Source organism: Penaeus monodon, chromosome 23, assembly GCF_015228065.2.
Source record: "Penaeus monodon isolate SGIC_2016 chromosome 23, NSTDA_Pmon_1, whole genome shotgun sequence".
Lineage (NCBI taxonomy): Eukaryota > Metazoa > Arthropoda > Malacostraca > Decapoda > Penaeidae > Penaeus > Penaeus monodon.
The window spans coordinates 15,570,152-15,570,603 of record NC_051408.1 but is presented as its reverse complement, the minus strand read 5'-3'; the positions used below and the strand labels follow the sequence as shown (position 1 = coordinate 15,570,603).

At 36.1% G+C, this 452-nt stretch overlaps 1 protein-coding gene across 1 annotated transcript in view; it reads left to right on the top strand.

The window, feature by feature from the left end:
• LOC119587816 (histone acetyltransferase KAT6A-like) overlaps positions 1-452 on the top strand; it is a gene marked incomplete at its 5' end in the record, with an annotated part of 75,251 nt that overhangs the window by 61,731 nt on the left and 13,068 nt on the right. The window contains 1 exon segment of the mRNA XM_037936515.1: positions 295-436. Within this exon segment, the coding sequence (XP_037792443.1) occupies positions 295-436 (142 nt within the window).

Below are 452 nucleotides of genomic sequence, written 5' to 3'. Positions count from 1 at the left end.
TGCTACCCCAGCAACGAGGGGTTTGACTTAGTTTCCTTCATTTTATTTTGGAAATCACTTCAGGAATCAGTAATCTTTTATAATGTTTCATTTTGTTCTGTCTGTCTCTCCATCTCTTTTTCATCCACTTTTGTTTCCTGAGTCCAGTCATTGCCTTAGTTTTAGGAATCATTAGAATAATAGCAGTAAGAATGCCTAAATGTTTATAGAGAACAAGTTACATTTTTAAAGGAATTTTGTGGTATACATGTAAAGTCTATACATATCATTAATTTGTTCAATACCTCCCTACAGGTTAACCAAACTGTTCCTTTGTGAATTCTGTCTTAAGTACATGAAAAGTGTCTCTATGTTGGGCCGGCACTTAGAAAAGTGTCTTTGGCGCACTCCACCTGGTACTGAAATCTACCGGAAAGATAATCTTTCTGTCTTTGAGGTATGTTCCTCTCCTT